Here is an 18562-nt window from a genome sequence, read left to right on the forward strand (position 1 = left end):
AGGGGGGGTGGAATCTGGTGCAGGTAATAAGCCATTTCCTCAGTGCCCACCATCGACGTCCGGAAAGCTCATCCACGTCCTTCGGGAGGTGAAGCATCATTTGGCAGACTTAGAGGTGATTACATTTGCTAAGGGTTTTTTTTTTGCAGTGGTTTAAATAAAGGCATGCAGCATTGCCGACAGTGCGCTGCAGATGCTCTCCGAGCCATCTCCCGCGGGCGCTTTGAAGTTGCGGCCGGGGGGGCCGCTCGTGGATGTTTTGGGTGTTCGGGGCACCTTTTCACAGGACTTCTCTCGGGTCCCGCAGCTCCTTCTTCACCTCAATGGACTTACCGCATGCCGTGGCTGCAGACACTCTGGACTGTGAAGACAGCAGGATCGGAGATTGAAGTATCGGCAGCTGTGCTCGTCAGTTTCATCCGGATCAATTTCATTGAGAAAACAAAGAGCAGGTGTGGTTGGGGGAGGGCAGTGGGCCCAGGTAACATACACTAAACTAACTGTTAACTTTTAGATAGGGCTAAAATGAACTGATTTAAAGAGCCAGGGGAATTTAAACAGTTTAAGAGGGCAGATTGGGGGAGAAAACGTTAGGGATGGGAGCAGATGGCCATGGATAGAGTTGAACAGCAAGGGAGCTTCCAGCCCAGGAGCCATCTTGAAAGGCCCTGGAGAGCCCCAGTCCTGCTGTCTGATTTACACTGTAACAATGGTGAGTGCTGTTAGCCTCATTGTTACTTCTACAGCAAAGACCAGCCCATTCATTTTTATCCTAAACTTTTAGCCAGATTCAATTTTTTTTTACTCTTTTAACTATCACTTATACCTTCGTCCAAGCACCCGAGGGCCAATAAATTACAATTGTTCAGCTGTGCATCCATGATCTTCTTGGCCCTCGAGTCACTGACAAACTTTCTAGAATTCCATGCTGTGCATACAGTTCACCCAAATATAACCCACCAGGGAAAATTGGCCTTATTTGGTATGTCCATATATCATTCATGGTGTGCATAGAAGTAATGTAAGCACTCGTATCATATATCACAGTATATATCACATAAATTAGTAAGTACAACTTTTTTATTCAAGACTTTGTCAAGTGATAAGTGTCAAGTGTCTAGGATATTTTTATTGAAGTCATTGCACTGCAACTTTACAAATAGCACCCCCCACCTCCCCAAAAAAATCTATTTTACTCTCTTTTACTCTTTCTGGAGAATTCTGTTACTGAAGATGGCGAATTTAAATTAACTTGTGATATTTTTGGGACCTGTAGAATGAAGGATGCTCGAAACACAAGGCCAGCACCTAGGACTTCCAAATCATTGATTACCTGGGCTAAATGCAGAGTAAAGCTACTTCAAAAGAACACTCCTATATGAATGTGATCAATGGTGCAAATTATGAGTTCTGGACTTGCACCAAGTCTTATTTTATATGACAGCTTTACAGTTTTCAGATTGAAAAGACTTTCACCCCATTAGTCAGGTAATGATTAAACTTGCATTTCTGAGGCAAGAGATTAATTTCCTCAAATACGAGTTCCTTATTTGCACTTTTGTACTTCATTAACTCTCCAGGAACTTGTCAGATTCCCCAAGCTATACGAAAATCAGCAGCTGTTACTTTCTCTTTAAACATAAGTCCCCGTTTTAACCTCAGACTTCAGCTTATAGCATATTATTTATTAGAATGAGACATTTCAAGAGTTTCCACTGATATAATCTAAGATTGAAATGATGTCATTATTTATTCTGGGAAATGACAACCAATTTTGAATTTCCTTCACAACTAATTGTGCTAATGGATAAATGTTCCCTGCGAATGCACAATTATTTTAAAAGCATATCTTACTGTCTAGTCAGAAAATGAATCAGTGTTTGGTCACAAGTCAGCTAGTGTGTGTGTGTGTGTGTGATGAGGGCATGGGGATGTGGGTGACCTGTCTGCATACACATGCTGAGGGAACATGGGTACATTTCTGCTTTTTGTTCCTCAGCAGTTCCTTAGTGAAAAAGCAAATAAAGATTTTCATTTATATAGTGCCTTTCATGAGCACAGGACATCCCAAAGCACTTTACAGACAATTAATGACTTTTGAAATGTGATCACAGAGGACAATCGGCACCAGTTTGTGTATAGCAAGCTTCCACAAACAGCAATGTGATAACCAGATAACCTTTTTTTGTGATGTTGATTGAGGGATAAATATTGTCCAGGACACCAGGGATAACTCCCCTGCCCTTCTTTGTAATAGTGTCATGGGATCTTTTACCTGAGAGGGCAAATTGGGCCTCGGTTTAACATCTCATCCGAAAGATGGCACTTCCAACAATGCAGCACTCCCTCTGTACTGCATCTGGAGTATTAGCCTAGACTGTTGTGCTCAAGTCCTGGAGTGGAACTTAAACCCTCAACCTTCTGACTTAGAGGCGAGAGTGCCAGCAAGTGAACCGCGGCTGACACAATATCGTATGGATTGGATCCTGGTGGCTAGATGATGATGGTATTGAATATTTACCATGCAATTCAGGGAAGGCCGGCTTACAAATCAACCTTTGGCATAGAAATCTAACAGAGAACAAGCATTATAATATTGGCCAGGATTTTACAGGACCTGGCAGAAAAGGAAAGGCAGAACCAGAAGTGAGTGGTGAAAGCCCTCCCGCTCCCTTGTCCCTTCCCATCGTGACCTCTTGCCAGCCGACCAATTAACGGCCGGCAGGTGGGGTGGCCAACTGCTCAGCAGCCTAAGGTGGCGGCTGTGCCTTCACCTGACATGCAAAGAAGTCCTGACGGCATGTTTAAAGGGCTGCCAGCACCTAACCCTGAGGCAAGTGTTCTTTGCTGCAGCACTCATCCCTGAACAGTCAGGCCTGCAAACCTCCTCTGAACATTGAATCCTCCAGCATACTTGGAAGAAATTCATTCCTCCCTCTCTCTGGTTCTCCTCACTGGAGGACCCTCCTCCTGAATGAACGATGCCCATGGCACTTGGATATTGCCAGTCTGACTAGGCCACCCTGTCAGTACCTGCTGCAAAGCAGCCCACCCCACCCTCTCAAGTGATTCCCCCTACCAGGGCCACAATGGCATCAAGGTGGGGGCTCAAGACCAGATCAGTGGCTTCATAATTCCTTCCTACCTATGAATGAAAAATGCCTCATTCCACAGTTGCCAAATGCTGCAATGACAGCAGCTGCTGCCCCGTTACCACTCTTTAAAACCTGATGAGGCTCCAATGGCCCATGTCCCCCATGTATTCACTGTTAAAACTGAAGGGGCCTGTAAAGCTTCAGTGTATTACCTCGATAACTATCTTAAATGACTGTCCATTGCTCCTTGTGAAAATGCAAACAGTATCCCCGTGCAGCTTTTCATCATAATATTCAGGCCTGTCGTGATAAGCTTGGGGGGTGCGAGCCGACGCCATCCCACGCAATGTAACAGTTGCTGGCTCCATTGCTGTCTATTTCTGCAGCACAAATCTCCTTCAGAGATTTCTTCTGTTGCAGCTGTTTATTTTTTTTTAAAGCACAGACTTGCCTTGTGCAGCCCAGATGTTGCAGTGTTCACCTGTTTTCTCTATTTTGGATACAAACATACACACGTTAGGTACTGTGGGTGTGATTGCCTGCAGCCTTCACAGGAACAGTTCTACAGCTCTAGCAGCACGGAGTCTCCTTCCTCTCAACCTCAAATGTGCTGCAGGGTTGGAGTTTGGACTGTTTTCTTGCTCTGTCAGTTTGACAGTTGTGTGTATTGTTCTGGGCTTTCTCAATGATCCTCTTTAATGCTGGGACGTTCTATTAATATGAGGCAGGTATCATTCTGAGAACTACATATCTCTGCATATAGAAACAGATCAACGTAGCTGTAGATAACTTTTTTTTTATTTGTTCATGGGATGTGGGCTTCGCTGGCCAGGCCAGCATTTATTGACCGTCCCTAATTGCCCTTGAGAAGGTGGTGAGCTGTCTTCATGAACTGCTGCAGTCCATGTGGGGAAGGTACACCAACAGTGCTGTTAGGAAGGGAGTTCTATTATTTTGACCCAGCGACAGTGAAGGAATGGCGATATAGTTCCAAGTCAGGATGGTGTGTGACTTGGAGGGGAGTTTGCACGGAGTGGTGTTCCCATGCATTTGCTGGCCTTGTCCTTCTAGGTGGTACAGGTCACAAGTTTGGAAGGTACTATCTAAGGGGCCTTGGTGCAGTGCATCTTGTAGATAGTACACACTGCTGCCACTGTGCATATATTTTGCTATTTCTGAAAGGTTTTCCATTGTTATCCCCCCTATGAGTAGAGTCCGTGAAATAAAACAGTAACTCCTGCCCACTTTACTGTGGCTAGATGCTCATGTGGTGACCTAGGTTTTTTTTCCCCCTCAGCTGTGAAGCATGTAACTGTAGGGCTCCTAGTCAACAAGGCTGTGTAGAGCACATGACAAAAGTGGAAAGTGCAGTAAAAACATACTGAACACAAACATGAAATATAGACACCATATTCACAAACAATAAAAATAACAACCTCGCATATATGTTGCAGCATTTATTGGACAAGCAACTGTACAACAATAAAGTAAACTAAGTATATTCAGGATTTTCCAGAAATTAAGCAAGCAGGCTTATTTATATGCAATAAAAACATGAAATGTTGGAAACAGTGCATTGCAAACAAATGGGCTTCAGTTACCTGCTCAATGCAGTAATGGCTAACACTGAAAACTCGTATAATAATTGCCAGCATCTGCAGTATTTTGCTTTATTTAAACTCTTATAATGTCCAGAATGGTGTCTGGAACGTCAATGTTGCATACAAGTTGAGGGCAGTGGTGATCTTCAATACTATGAAAGTATGGAAGGTTGATTATTCCTGTCCCTGGACTAATTCACTGCATAGTTGATTCTGCACAGGATGCACAGAGAATGCATTGTGTTCTTGGGCGGCCTTCTCCTGTAAATGCATTGTGAACTCTGATCGTGCCCACAATGACCACTGTATAAGTTCTATATGGTTAAAAATACTTTGCCAATGCTCTGCTTATAGTTTCTTTCTTATTATTCTAGGTTTTCTGACGGACTTGGATGTCTATTGCTACATTTTCTTATGTGTTTACTGCTACAGACAAGGTACTGAATTGTTTTTTTTTTAGATAACCTAACAACAGCTATCAGTTGACTATGGTGCTAAATTCCCAGTCACTGAAGTGTGTCGCATTAAATGTCCTCCCTTTGTGCCCAGCTTCCACACTGCCAGGTGTCCATGGCTGGAGACTATGGGTCAGTAATCAACACCTGAAAGAGCAGCAAGGATTCTTAAACCTCCCTGTGAACAAGGGAATTGCTACAAAATCTGTCCATGCATTCTAAAAACAAATTCTCAACTAATACTACAAGAAACAAGGCAGGAAAACACAAAGCATTCTGTTGTGCAAATTTTTTCAGTGACAGCTATTTCTTTCAGTGATGTAATATGATTTAATGACAAAGTACATTGGAAAAATGCTGCAGAGACTTTCTGTTCATAGATTCAGTGAAAGCTATTTTGTTTGTGTTATTTCATGCCCTGGGGTGGTACTTGTGACAGATGCAAATTGTAACACTACCAAAGGCATAGGTATTAGATGACACTTTTAAAAGTCTGTGCTTACTGGTCCATAATATTTAAATTGAGACTTGGGGGGGGAAATGGGGGACAGTACATAAAATTGCATGTTGTACCAAATCACTTTCCTTGTGTCTAATTTTCCTGCAATCAAAAGAGGAACACTTCCTGACTTATGCTAACTGTACATGTCAGAAAATGGAAGCCTCTTCCATTGTTATATTTTATGATTTATGAAGTGGTTCAAAGCAATGTTTAAAAATAAAAACATGCAGAAAAAGTTAAAGTTTTACAAAACATTTTTACAAATTAAGCAAATCACTGCATTGAATACAAAGTTTTGAGAGCATTAAGAGATAAAATGCTGGAAATGCAGGCTACACTTTGGGGTGCAGATCCTTCTTCAAAATTTAGGGCTTACTATTTTTAGGTGCTGGTGGACGTTTTGTGTGTTTCCAGCATTTTCAGCTGCATAAAAGATTTCTACAGTCTCAAGGCATATGAAGATAGGAGCAGAATCGAGGAACTAGATGTGGAGCAAGCCATCCTGCAGTTGCTCTGACTACTGGAAGTGGGTGTGATTTTAAAAGGCAGTACAGGTAGCTTGGTTTTGTCATTAAAATACAATAAAATAATTTACATAATTTATTCAAATATAAAATGCAAGAGAGTTTTATGATTGCAACATTTCTTTAAAAATTATTTTGCTTTAGTCTGGAATCCATTTTCAACCCTCAAAAGGACAGGAATGAATTTCACTGGCACAAATTCTCCTGTGAATTGGGAGGCAACAATGGACTGATACTAGTCCTTATGCCAAAATGGAGAACTGATTTGGCATTCAGCACTAAATCAGTTTAAAGATACAGCACTGAAACAGGCCCTTCGGCCCACCGCGTCTGTGCCGACCATCAACCACCCATTTATACTAATCCTACACTAATTCCATATTCCTACCACATCCCCACCTGTCCCTATATTTCCCTACCACCTACCTATTCTAGGGGCAATTTATAATGGCCAATTTACCTATTGTATCTCCAATCTTTACCGTATCTCCAATGCAGAAGTCCTTGAGGCAGCCAACATCCCCAGCATATACACCCTACTGAGCCAGCGGCGCTTCAGATGGCTTGGCCATGTGAGCCGCATGGAAGATGGCAGGATCCCCAAGGACGCATTGTACAGCGAGCTCGTCACTGGTATCAGACCTACCGACTGTCCATGCCTCCGCTTTAAAGACATTTGCAAACGCGACATGAAGTCATGGGAGTCAGTTGCCAGTGATCGCCAGAGCTGGCGGACAGCCATAAAGGCGGGGCTAAAGAGTGGCGAGTCGAATAGACTTAGCAGCTGGCAGGAAAAAAGACAGATGTGCAAGGAGAGAGCCAACTGTGTAACAGCCCCGACAACCAATTTTATCTGCAGCGCCTGTGGAAGAGTCTTTCACTCTAGATTTGGCCTTTATAGCCACTCCACAAACCACCTCTAGGCTCTTACCCATTGTCTCTCGAGTCAAGGGTGCCAAAGAAGAAGTAGCAGCTAACTATTTAGTATATTCTTAAAGGTCCAATGGTAAATATATAGGGTAGAAAGTTGCTCGATCGGAGGATGATAAAAATTCTTCTCTGCTCAAAAGCACAGTGATAATTACATGCTTGGAGAAGGAATTAAAAAGGGAGCACTATTTTCCCTCATTTGGCTGTTCGTCATGGATTTACTGCTGCCTAGAAATCCAATTGTGAAGCGCTTTCCCTTTTTTAAATACAAAGATAAATACAGGGATTAAGCACTGTTGAAGTTTACAATCACAGCTGCTGTGCTGAGGATGGCCCGAATGTCCAAAGATTGTTTCCCTCCTGTGAATTCTCTTTCATCATCACCTGATATTAGTGTTCTACAAGTGCCATCACCTCTGTGCTGCCTCATTCAAAGTCCAATATTAATGTGTGATTGGAAACTAAGTCTGGAACTTTCAGGCCTGTATAACATAGTGCTACAACTTCTGGTTCATTTAGTCGTTAGAATATTGGTGGAGTTGTCGCTCATTTTTAAATAAGCTTGTTTAATTATTAAGAAATTGAAGACATAAATCTATGTTCCACTCCTTTTCCCCAATAAGCATCCATGCCATAAAATGGCTCTATTATTGTCCTGTTAACAGCAACACAGTCAGCCCTTTCCTTTCTCAACAGGTAAGGCGGGTAATACAGTACAATTGGCAAATTTGTTGTTGATCTCACTACCAAGTGGTTTATCCAAGGACTGTTGGTAACAATGCATTCCCCAGTTAACACTGTACAGATGACATTTCCTCCTTGGCAGTTGGTCTTTCATTCTCCATCTTATTCAATAATAGGTGCACGGGGAGCTGTTTGCTCTGTATCGTTAGGACAATCAATATCTGCACCACCTTTGTTAATCTTTGCAGGTTCGTCTGTAGCCAAATAAAGAAGAGTAAGCAGCATTCCACACAAAATGCAGTAATTTACAACTCTAGAAAGTTTCACAAATTTAGCTTTTTCTAAAAAAAAAATTAACACATCATTGACAGATTAAATGGGGAGGAGAAATGCAAATAGCCCTGGGAAGGATGACTTTTTTTTGTCAAACAAGTTTGCTCCAATCTTGAAGGTGAAGGTGCTGATTCATACTGGGGCACAATTCTACAAGCATTAGTTGTTTTCGTGTATTTCATCCATGTGATCTCTCTTCATCTGTGAGCCTAGACTTCAACAACTACAACTACTTGCATGCATATAGCACCTTTAACATAGTGAAATGTCCCAAGGCATTTCACAGGAGCATTATCAAACAAAATTTGACACCATGCCCCATGTGATGATGTTAGGGTAGATGACTAGAGGCTTGGTCAAAGAGGTTGGGTTTTAAGGAGTGTCCTACAGTAGAAAAGATGGGGAGGTGAAGAGGTTTAGGGAAGGAAGTCCAGCGTTTAACATGACTGTTGAAGACATGGCCGCCAATGACGGAGTGATAAAAATCAGATGTTCCAAAGGGCAGAACTGGAACAGTACTGATATCTCAGAAGGTTGGAAGGCTGGAGGAAATTCCAAGAGATAGGGAAGGACGAGGCCATGAAGGAATTTGAAAACAAGGGCGAAATTTAAAAAATCGAGGCATTGGTTCACTGGGAGCACAGGGGTGATGGGTGAATAGAATGTGGTGCAAGTTAGGACACAGGCAAAGAGTTTTGTATGACTTCATGTTTATGCAGGATAGAAAACAGGAGGTTGCCCAGGGGTCCGTTGGGATATTCACATCTAGTGATAACAAAGGCGTGGATACGGGTTTCAGCAGGGGCGCAAGTTGTGCAATGATAGAGGTGGAAATAGTGATGGTACGGATATGTGGTCGGAAACTCATCTTGGGATCAAATATGACACTGACGCTGCAAACGGTGAGATTCTGCTTCAGACAGGCAGTTACCAGGGAGAGGGACAGAGTCTAGGAAGCAGTATTTGTGGCGGGGCTGAAGACATTGGCATCGGTCTTCTCAATATTTAGTTGGAGAAAATTTCTGCTTATGGAGTATTGGATGTCAGACAAGTAGTGTGACAATTTAGCGACAATGGAGGAGTCGAGAGAGGTGTTGGTGAGGTAGAATTGGGTATTATCACTGTACATGTGGAAACTGGACACTTTTCAAATGACATCGCTGAGGGGCAGCATGTAGATGAGAAATGGGAGGGGACCAAGGATAGATCTTAGGGGAACAACAGAGATAATGCTGCAGGAGTAGGAAGAGAAGCCATTGCAGATGATTTTCTGGCTATGACTAGACAGATAAGAATGGAACCAGGTTATGTGCAATCCCATCCAGTTGGATGATGGCAGAGAGGCACTGAAGGAGAATGGTGTGGTCAAATATGTCAAAGGCTGAAGACAGTGTGAGGCAAGCCCCCTCCACCTGCTAAGAATGAGCAAAATTAATTTCGCCACATGAACATTGATTTAAAAAACTATTGAAGAAACAAACTGCTTTAAAAAAAAATTGGAGATTTTGGCTGGAGAGAGACATTAACATATCAACAGACAAGTACTTCAAAAGGTCAAAGGAGCTATTCCCTGCTCCAACTTAATCCACAATGGACTTTTGATTACCAGACGTTGAAGGTGGAAAGGCTAGCATTCCAGGTTAACTGCTAAGATGGCCAAACACACAAACAGACGTGGTCGGACCAGTTTAGTCACGACTGGCTGACTGTTGGAGTTTTTTGAATTTTGAACTTGCCACAGAGTGTTTGAAACTCAGAAGGCTATAAGTTCCTGGACTGGAAAAGACCTCTCTCCTGTCTGCTCTCATCTCGCTCTCACTAGCTTTGGAAACCACTGAAGACATATGAACCCCGAGAGAAAAGTCTCCTACACTGAACAAGGTTTAAAAAGAATACTGGGCCCCAATGAAAAGTAGGAGCTGTCTACAATCAAGGGCTCTACGGCGAGCTGGAAACACAGAAACAATAAACAAGAAACACCCTTTACAGACTACCTTAAACCTCTCCATTTTATTTTGCTTCTGTTCTTTCCTGTCCGTATTTGCATGTGTGTATCGCATGTGCATGCTAGTGTGGGCGCGTCGTATATCCGTAGGCGTTAACTGTATTAGAGTTAAAATTTAAGTTTTAATAAAATGTCACCTTTCTTCTTTAAACCTAACGAAAACCTGGTGTGCTCATTTCTTTGCCTTATAATTGGAAAGTGGTGAACAAGGATTCACAAAGGGGGAGCTCAAAACACTATGTGTTTAAAAATTAAACCCTGTTACAATAAGACCAGGTGAAGACAGTAAAAGACCCCTCGACACCTTCCTCGCCTGGCCGTAACAATAGGTTGAGGAGGAAGAGGATGGACGTTTTACTTTAGTCACAGTGAATGCCATTTGTGACTTTGCTAAGAGCTGTTTCTGTACTGTGGCAGGAGCAGAAACCTGATTGTAGAAATTCAAGCATAGAGTTTCGGGAGCGATGGGCATGGATTTGGAAGGCGGCAACACATTCAAGAATATAAAAGCAAAATACTGCGGATTCTGGAAATCTGAAATAAAAACAAGAAATGCTGGAAATACTCAGCAGGTCTGGCAGCATCTGTGGAGAGAGAAGCAGAGTTAACATTTCAGGTCAGTGACCCTTCTTCAAAACTAGCAAATATTAGAAATGTAAAAGGTTATAAGTAAAGCGGGGGTGGGGTAAGAGCTATTGTTTGCCTTTGCTCCACGACCTTTTGGTCAGCTATTCTGTGACCTCTCCTATTTACACCTTCTCCTTTGTTATCTCTTGCCCCACCCCCGCTTTACTTGCTTATAACCTTTTACATTTCTAATATTTGCTAGTTCTGAAGAAGGGTCACTGACCTGAAACGTTAACTCTGCTTCTCTCTCCACAGATGCTGCCAGACCTGCTGAGCATTTCTTGTTTTTATAACACACTCAAGGACTTTGGAGAGGAAAGGGAGGTTGGAGAAGGGGTGGTAATTTGCAAGGAGAGAGGGATCAAGGGTTTATTTTTGAGGATGGAGTGGTGACGGCAAATTTGTAGAAGAGAGGGACTGTCCCTGAGGCAAGAGAACTGTTAACAATATCAGATAACATGGGGACCAGGAAGGGAAGCTGGTGCACAGCACTTTAATGGGAATAGGGTCAAGCGAGCAGAGGTGGGTCTCATGGACCAAGAGGAGCTTGCAGAGAGCAGCAGGGGAGATAGGAGAGAAACTAGAGAAAGATGCAGGTTCAAGGCTGGGACAGAGAGGAATATTATGTGGGCAGGCTATTTAACAGTTGAGGCCATCACAACTGAGCCATGTTTTGTCCTCAGCAGATGCTCTTAAGTACAATTGCAGCAGGTGTTACTGAATAACATTCAGCAAGAACAGCAATCGGCAAGAACAGCATTCGGCAAGAACAGCATTCGGCAAGAACAGCATTCGGCAAGAACAGCATTCGGCAAGGGGATCCCTGATTGTGTTTTTCCTTTCTTGGGCGAATTGCCACCCTAGCTAAGATGACTGAAAGCCCTTTTATATTCTCAGGATATCTCAAGGTGCTTCAGAGACAATTATTAACTTCTGTAGTCACTGTTATGTAGGCAAATAAGACAACAAAGTCCCATAAATTGTAGCGAGATAAATGAACAGTTAATTTGATTCATAGAAACATAGAAAAATAGGAGCAGGAGTAGGCCATTCGGCCCTTCGGGCCTGCTCCACCATTCAATATGATCATGGCTGATCATCCAAACTCAGTAACCTGTTCCCGCTTTCTCACCGTATCCCTTGATTCCATTAGCCCCAAGAACTATATCGAACTCTTCCTTTTTATATATTTAATGATTTGGCCTAACCATCAGCCTCAAGAAAACGAACATCATGGGGCAGGATGTCAGAAATGCTCCATCCATCAATATTGGCGACCACGCTCTGGAAGTGGTTCAAGAGTTCACCTACCTAGGCTCAACTATCACCAGTAACCTGTCTCTAGATGCAGAAATCAACAAGCGCATGGGTAAGGCTTCCACTGCTATGTACAGACTGGCCAAGAGAGTGTGGGAAAATGGCGCACTGACACGGAACACAAAAGTCCGAGTGTATCAGGCCTGTGTCCTCAGTACCTTGCTCTACGGCAGCGAGGCCTGGACAACGTATGCCAGCCAAGAGCGACGTCTCAATTCATTCCATCTTCGCTGCCTTCGGAGAATACTTGGCATCAGGTGGCAGGACTATATCTCCAACACAGAAGTCCTTGAAGCGGCCAACACCCCCAGCTTATACACACTACTGAGTCAGCGGCGCTTGAGATGGCTTGGCCATGTGAGCCGCATGGAAGATGGCAGGATCCCCAAAGACACATTGTACAGCGAGCTCGCCACTGGTATCAGACCCACCGGCCGTTCATGTCTCCGTTATAAAGACGTCTGCAAACGCGACATGAAATCGTGTGACATTGATCACAAGTCGTGGGAGTCAGTTGCCAGCATTCGCCAGAGCTGGCGGGCAGCCATAAAGACAGGGCTAAATTGTGGCGAGTCGAAGAGACTTAGTAGTTGGCAGGAAAAAAGACAGAGGCGCAAGGGGAGAGCCAACTGTGCAACAGCCCCAACAAACAAATTTCTCTGCAGCACCTGTGGAAGAGCCTGTCACTCCAGAATTGGCCTTTATAGCCACTCCAGGCGCTGCTTCACAAACCACTGACCACCTCCAGGCGCGTATCCATTGTCTCTCGAGATAAGGAGGCCCAAAAGAAAGAATGATTTGGCCTCGACTGCTTTCCGTGGTAGAGAATTCCACAGGTTCACCACTCTCTGGGTGAAGAAATCTCTCATCTCAGTCCTAAATGGCTTACCCCTTATCCTTAGACTGTGACCCCTGGTCCTGGACTTCCCCGCCATCAGGAACATCCTTCCTGCATCTAGTCTGTCCAGTCCTGTTAGAATTTTGTAGGTTTCTATGAGATCCCCTCTCATTTTTCTAAATTCTAGCGAATACAAGCCTGATCAATCCAACCTCTCTTCATACGTCAGTCCTGCCATCCCAGGAATCAGTCTGGTGAACCTTCACTGCACTCCCTCCATAACAAGAACATCCTTCCTCAGATAAGGAGACCAAAACTGCACACAATACTCCAGATGTGATCTCACCAAGGCCTTGTATAATTGCAGCAACACATCCTTGCTCCTGTACTCGAATCCTTTTGCTATGAAGGCCAATATACCATTTGCCTTCTTAACCTGCATGCTTACTTTCAGCGAGGGGTGCACAAGGACACTTAGGTCTCGCTGCACTTCCCCATTTCCCAATCTATCGCCATTCAGGTAATAATCTGCCTTTCTGTTTTTGCCACCAAAGTGGACAAACTCACATTTATCCACATCATACTGCATCTGCCATGTATTTGCCCAGTCACTCAACCTGTCCAAATCACACTGGAGCTTCTCTCCATCCTCCTCACAGCTCACACTTCCACCCAGCTTTGTGCCGTCTGCAAACTTGGATATATTACTTTTAATTCCCTCATCAATATCATTAATATATATTGCGAATAGCTGGGGTCCTAGCACTGATCCCTGCGGTACCCCACTAGTCACTGCCTGCCACTCAGAAAAAGACCCGTTTATTCCTACTCTTTGTTTCCAGTCTGCCAACCAATTCTCTATCCAGGCCAGTACCTTACCCCCATCCCATGTGCTTTAATTTTGCATGCTAATCTCTAATGTGGGACCGTATCAAAGGCCTTCTGAAAGTCCAAATACACCACATCCACTGGTTCTCCCTTATCTATTCTACTAGTTACATCCTCAAAAAATTCCAGTAGATCTGTCAAGCACGATTTCTCTTTTGCAATGTGATTCTGGTGATGTCAATTAAGAGATAAATGGTGTAATAGAGTCATAGAGTTATACAGCACAGAAACAGGCCCTTCGGCCCATCATGTCTGTGCCGGCCATCAAGCACCGAACTCTTCTCATCCCATTTTCCAGCAGTTGGCCCATAGCCTTGGATGCTATGGCGTTTCAAGTGCTCATCTAAATACTTAAAAGTTGTGAGGGTTCCTGCTTCTACTACCTTTTCAGGCAGTGCATTCCAGATTCCAACCAAACTCTGGGTTAAAAAGTTTTTCCTCAAATCCCCTCTAAACCTCCTTCCCCTTACCTTAAATCTATGCCCCCTGGTTATTGACCCCTCCACTAAGGGAAAAAGTTTCTTCCTATCTAACATATCAATGCCCCTCATAATTTTGTATACCTCAATCATGTCCCCCCCTCAGCCTTCTCTGCTCTAAGGAAAACAACCCTAGCCTATCCAGTCTCTCTTCATAGCTGAAATGCTCCAGTCCAGGCAACATCCTGGTGAATCTCCTCTGCACCCTCTCCAGTGCAATCACATCCTTCCTATAGTGTGGAGCCCAAAACTGTACACAGTACTTCAGTTGTGGCCTAACTAGCATTTTATACAACTCCATCATAACTCCATCGGTGACTGCAGCGTTGATAGCAACGGAGGTGCGTGAACGGGCTTACAGCTGAGAAGTCAATTTCAGCGTAAGTTTAAAAGTGAATTCCCTTTTGTTTTCGGAGGACCAGGGGACTGCTGGGTAAGGAAAAGGGTATATATTTGTGTGGTTTAGAATCTCTTTCTTTTAGTTTCGGTGACTGCAGCGTTGATAGCAACGGAGGTGCGTGAATGGGCTTACAGCTGAGAAGTCAATTTCAGCGTAAGTTTAAAAGTGAATTCCCTTTTGTTTTCGGAGGACCAGGGGACTGCTGGGTAAGGAAAAGGGTATATATTTGTGTGGTGGCTGTACCCGAGACACTACACGTGTAGTGTCTCCCACCCACCCTCCTCCTCTAACCAAAAAAAAAGGACTCTGGTGTGTTGATAAGGTAAACTTTTTATTTGGGAAGTTCTGTCCGTTGAATTGCTAACCTAACAAGTTTTGACTTTTTGTTTTTTTGGTTCTTCAGTAGATTTGTTGGGAATTTGGAATAGTGGGAATGGAGATTAAGGCAGTTGTATGTTCCTCCTGCAGAATGTGGGAGGTAAGGGTCGCCAAGAGTGTCCCTGCTGACTGCATCTGTGGGAAGTGCACCCAACTCCAGCTCCTCGAGAACCGCGTTAGGGAACTGGAGCTGGAGCTGGATGAACTTCGGATCATTCGGGAGGCGGAGGAGGTTATTGAGAGGAGTTATGGGGAGGTAGTCACACCTCAGGTAAAAGAAGTAGGTAGATGGGTTACCGTCAGGGGAAGGAGAGGGAACCAGCAGGCAGTGCAGGGATCCCCTGTGGCTGTTTCCCTCAACAACAGGTATACCGTTTTGGATACTGTTGCGGGGGACGACTTACCAGGGGTAAGCAATGGGGTACAGATATCTGGCACAGAGTCTGTCCATGTTGCTCAGAAGGGAAGGGGGAAGAGGAGCAGAATATTAGTCATTGGGGACTCCATAGTTAGGGGAACAGACAGGAGGTTCTGTGGGAACGAGAGAGACTCACGGTTGGTATGTTGCCTCCCAGGTGCCAGGGTTCGTGATGTCTCGGATCGTGTTTTTGGGATCCTTAATGGGGAGGGGGAGCAGCCCCAAGTCGTGGTCCACATAGGCACCAACGACATAGGTAGGAAGAGAGATGGGGATTTAAGACAGAAATTTAGGGAGCTAGGGTGGAAGCTTAGAGCAAGAACAAACAGAATTGTTATCTCTGGGTTGTTGCCCGTGCCACGTGATAGCGAAGCGAGGAATAGGGAGAGAGAGGAGTTGAACACGTGGCTGCAGGGATGGTGCAGGAGGGAGGGATTTGGTTTCCTGGATAATTGGGGCTCTTTCTGGGGTAGGTGGGACCTCTACAAACAGGATGGTCTTCACCTGAACCAGAGGGGTACCAATATCCTGGGGGGGAGATTTGCTAGTGTTCTTCGGTGGGGTTTAAACTAATTCAGCAGGGGAATGGGAACCCAAATTGTAGTGCCAGTGTACAGGATGTGGAGAGTAGTGAGGTCAGGGATATGGTTACAAGGAAGCAAGAGGGCACTGGCAAGCAAGAACCTGGTTTAAAGTGTGTCTATTTCAACGCCAGGAGCATCCGGAATAAGGTGGGTGAGCTTGCAGCATGGGTTGGTACCTGGGATCTCGATGTAGTGGCCATTTCGGAGACATGGGTAGAGCAGGGGCAGGAATAGATGTTGCAGATTCCGGGATTTAGATGTTTCAGTAAGAACAGAGAAGATGGTAAAAGAGGGGGGGGGGGTGTGGCATTGTTAATCAAGGAGAGTATTACAGCGACAGAAAGGACGTTTGAGGACTCGTCTACTGAGGTAGTATGGGCTGAGGTTAGAAACAGGAGAGGTGAGGTTACCCTGTTGGGAGTCTTTTATAGACCTCCGAATAGTTCCAGAGATGTAGAGGAAAGGATAGCGAAGATGATTCTCGACAGGGGTGAGAGTAACAGGGTAGTTGTTATGGGGGACTTTAACTTTCCAAATATTGACTGGAAATACTATAGTTCGAGTACTTTAGATGGGTCAGTTTTTGTCCAGTGTGTGCAGGAGGGTTTTCTGACACAGTATGTAGACAGGCCAACCAGGGGCGATGCCACATTGGATTTGGTACTGGGAAATGAACCCGGCCAGGTGTTAGATTTAGATGTAGGTGAGCACTTTGGTGACAGTGATCACAATTCGGTTAGGTTTACCTTAGCGATGGGCAGGGACAGGTATATACCGCAGGGCAAGAATTATAACTGGGGGAAAGGAAATTATGATGCGATTAGGCAAGATTTAGGATGCGTAGGATGGGGAAGGAAACTGCAGGGGATGGGAACAATCGAAATGTGGAGCTTATTCAAGGAGCAGCTACTGCGTGTCCTTGATAAGTATGTACCTGTGAGGCAGGGAGGAAGTTGTCGAGCGAGGGAGCCGTGGTTTACTAAAGAAGTTGAAGCGCTTGTCAAGAGGAGGAAGAAGGCTTATGTTAGGATGAGACGTGAAGGCTCAGTTAGGGCGCTTGAGAGCTACAAGCTAGCCAGGAAGGATCTAAAGGGAGAGCTAAGAAGAGCAAGGAGAGGACACGAGAAGTCATTGGTGGATCGGATCAGGGAAAACCCTAAGGCTTTCTATAGGTATATCAGGAATAAAAGAATGACTAGAGTTAGATTAGGGCCAATCAAGGATAGTAGTGGGAAGTTGTGTGTGGAATCAGAGGAGATAGGGGAAGTGTTAAATGAATATTTTGCGTCAGTATTTACAGTAGAGAAAGAAAATGTTGTTGAGAATACTGAGATTCAGGCTACGAGGCTAGATGGGATTGAGGTTCACAAGGAGGAGGTGTTAGCAATTTTGGAAAGTGTGAAAATAGATAAGTCCCCTGGGCCAGATGGGATTTATCCTAGGATTCTCTGGGAAGCCAGGGAGGAGATTGCAGAGCCTTTGTCCTTGATCTTTATGTCGTCATTGTCGACAGGAATAGTGCCGGAAGACTGGAGGATTGCAAATGTTGTCCCCTTGTTCAAGAAGGGGAGTAGAGACAGCCCTGGTAATTATAGACCTGTGAGCCTCACTTCGGTTGTGGGTAAAATGTTGGAAAAGGTTATAAGAGACAGGATTTATAATCATCTTGAAAAGAATAAGTACATTAGAGATAGTCAGCACGGTTTTGTGACGGGTAGGTCGTGCCTCACAAACCTTATTGAGTTTTTCGAGAAGGTGACCAAACAGGTGGATGAGGGTAAAGCAGTGGATGTGGTGTATATGGATTTCAGTAAGGCGTTTGATAAGGTTCCCCACGGTAGGCTATTGCAGAAAATACGTAAGTATGGGGTTGAAGGTGATTTAGAGCTTTGGATCAGAAATTGGCTAGCTGAAAGAAGACAGAGGGTGGTGGTTGATGGCAAATGTTCATCCTGGAGTTTAGTTACTAGTGGTGTACCGCAAGGATCTGTTTTGGGGCCATTGCTGTTTGTCATTTTTATAAATGACCTGGAAGAGGGTGTAGAAGGGTGGGTTAGTAAATTTGCAGATGACACTAAGGTCGGTGGAGTTGTGGATAGTGCCGAAGGATGTTGTAGGGTACAGAGAGACATAGATAGGCTGCAGAGCTGGGCTGAGAGATGGCAAATGGAGTTTAATGCGGAAAAGTGTGAGGTGATTCACTTTGGAAGGAGTAACAGGAATGCAGAGTACTGGGCTAATGGGAAGATTCTTGTTAGTGTAGATGAGCAGAGAGATCTAGGTGTCCAGGTGCATAAATCCCTGAAGGTTGCTAACCAGGTTAATAGGGCTGTCAAGAAGGCATATGGTGTGTTAGCTTTTATTAGTAGGGGGGTCGAGTTTCGGAGCCACGAGGTCATGCTGCAGCTGTACAAGACTCTGGTGAGAACGCACCTGGAGTATTGCGTGCAGTTCTGGTCACCGCATTATAGGAAGGACGTGGAAGCTATGGAAAGGGTGCAGAG

At 44.4% G+C, this 18562-nt stretch overlaps 1 protein-coding gene across 1 annotated transcript in view; it reads right to left on the reverse strand.

Moving 5' to 3' along the window:
- Positions 1–4539: 4539 nt before the first annotated feature.
- LOC137374518 (uncharacterized) overlaps positions 4540–18562 on the reverse strand; it is a 79970-nt gene continuing 65947 nt past the window's right edge. Inside the window, exon 7 of the mRNA XM_068040724.1 lies at positions 4540–8045. Within this exon, the coding sequence (XP_067896825.1) occupies positions 7954–8045 (92 nt within the window). The 3' untranslated portion in view covers positions 4540–7953. The remainder of the gene's footprint in view (positions 8046–18562) is intronic.

This window comes from Heterodontus francisci, chromosome 10, assembly GCF_036365525.1.
Source record: "Heterodontus francisci isolate sHetFra1 chromosome 10, sHetFra1.hap1, whole genome shotgun sequence".
NCBI classification, from domain to species: Eukaryota; Metazoa; Chordata; class Chondrichthyes; order Heterodontiformes; family Heterodontidae; genus Heterodontus; species Heterodontus francisci.